The following is a 1,639-nucleotide window of genomic DNA, read 5'->3' as shown; positions in this document are numbered from 1 at the left end:
GGGGTCCCCTCAGAGGGAGGCCGCTCTGGAGGGAGGTGTGAGAGGGGATGGGCTGGGAGAGTTTCATAAAGACAAAGTGTATGGTTTCCTCTGTCCCCATCTTTTTTTTTTTTTTCCTAAGAAAACATCAAATTTAATTTAAATTTTTTTAAAAATCAGAAATTCTCTGAGGTAAAAAAGCAATGGAGCAAAGCAACTCCTAGAAAAGAGGGCTGCGTTTTGGGGAGCACATTGATTGGAAGGGTTGGAGAAAAAATTAAAATGCCACTTAGCTTGAGGGTTTGTGAGTTCCGCGCAAATAAACTCATTTCCGGAGCAGAAGGATCCTTGGCCATTTCTTTTCTTTTTTTAAAATGTATTTTTATTGATTTCAGAGAGGAAGGAGAGGGAGAGAGAGAAACATCAATGATGAGAGAGAATCATCCATTGCTGCCTCCTGCCTCCTGCACGCCCCCCACTGGGGATCTAATCTGCAACCCGGGCATGTGCCGTTGGCCGGAATCGAACCCGGGACCCTTCAGTCCGCAGGCTGACACTCCATCCACTGAGCCACACCGGCCAGGGCTTGGCCATTTCTTTCTTTCTTTTTTTTTTTAAATATATTTTATTGATATTTTACAGAGAGGAAGGGAGAGGGATAGAGAGTTAGAAACATCGATGAGAGAGAAACATCAATCAGCTGCCTCCTGCACACCCCCCACTGGGGATGTGCCCGCAACCAAGGGACATGCCCTTGGCTGAAATCGAACCCAGGACCCTTCAGTCCACAGGCGAACGCTCTAGCCACTGAGCCAAACTGGTCAGGGCTCCCAATGTCATATTTAAATGATGATCATAAGCATGTCATCTACCTCAAAGCTCTCTGTCATTTCTCATCTATCTATACTAATAATAGGGTAATATGCAAATTGGCCGGGCCGCCCTCACATAAGGACCAATCAGCAGGCTGTGTGCGCAGCAGTGGGGATGGGCGGGGAGACCCCTGAGTGCACAAATTTCATGCACCGGGCCACCAGTGTTCACATGAATTCGCTCATCCAGGCTGAGCCTGATAAGATCCAGGGGCTCTTCTACAGTTTTCGTAGTTTGTTGCTGGTCCACGTTGTCCGCCATGTTTCACACTCTGTTCCCTTTTCCTCTGTCCCCATCTCGACAGGACCCCGTGACCTTTGACGACGTGGCCGTGTACTTTTCCCGGCGGGAGTGGCGGCTCCTGGACGAGGCTCAGAGAGGCCTGTACCAGGAGGTGATGCTGGAGAACTTGGCCCTTGCATCGTCTCTGGGTAAGACTCTCACCGTCTCACCGGGGACGTGGACTAGTCTCTGCCCTGCCTCCCCCTCCTTCCCCCGAGGCTGCTCTGTGGACCCCACATGCTCCCCTGTGGACCCCAGGCCCTGCCCTCTTCTCTCTGCTGCAGCCCCAATACCTGCTGCTCTGAACTCTTCTCATAGGGACGGGATGCCGTGAGCCTAATGCCATCCACCATGCTTGCCCCCTCCCTGGCCCGGACAGTATATCCAGATCCTAGGTCTGTTTTGTTGTTGTTGTTGTTTTTAAAAAATATATTTTATTGATTTTTTAGAGAGAGGAAGGGAGAGGGATAGAGAGTTAGAAACATCGATGAGAGAGAAACATCGA

The 1,639-nt window shown here is 49.9% G+C and overlaps 1 protein-coding gene across 1 annotated transcript in view; it reads right to left on the bottom strand.

The window, feature by feature from the left end:
* LOC102247366 (zinc finger protein 345) overlaps window positions 1–1,113 on the bottom strand; it is an 11,160-nt gene extending 10,047 nt beyond the window's left edge. The window contains exon 1 of the mRNA XM_014541131.1: window positions 1,014–1,113. Within this exon, the coding sequence (XP_014396617.1) occupies window positions 1,014–1,113 (100 nt within the window). The remainder of the gene's footprint in view (window positions 1–1,013) is intronic.
* Window positions 1,114–1,639: the final 526 nt, after the last annotated feature.

This window comes from Myotis brandtii, unplaced genomic scaffold (assembly GCF_000412655.1).
Source record: "Myotis brandtii unplaced genomic scaffold, ASM41265v1 scaffold2638, whole genome shotgun sequence".
NCBI classification, from domain to species: Eukaryota; Metazoa; Chordata; class Mammalia; order Chiroptera; family Vespertilionidae; genus Myotis; species Myotis brandtii.
Note: the sequence above shows the minus strand (reverse complement) of the source record. Positions and strands in the feature narration are given on the sequence as shown.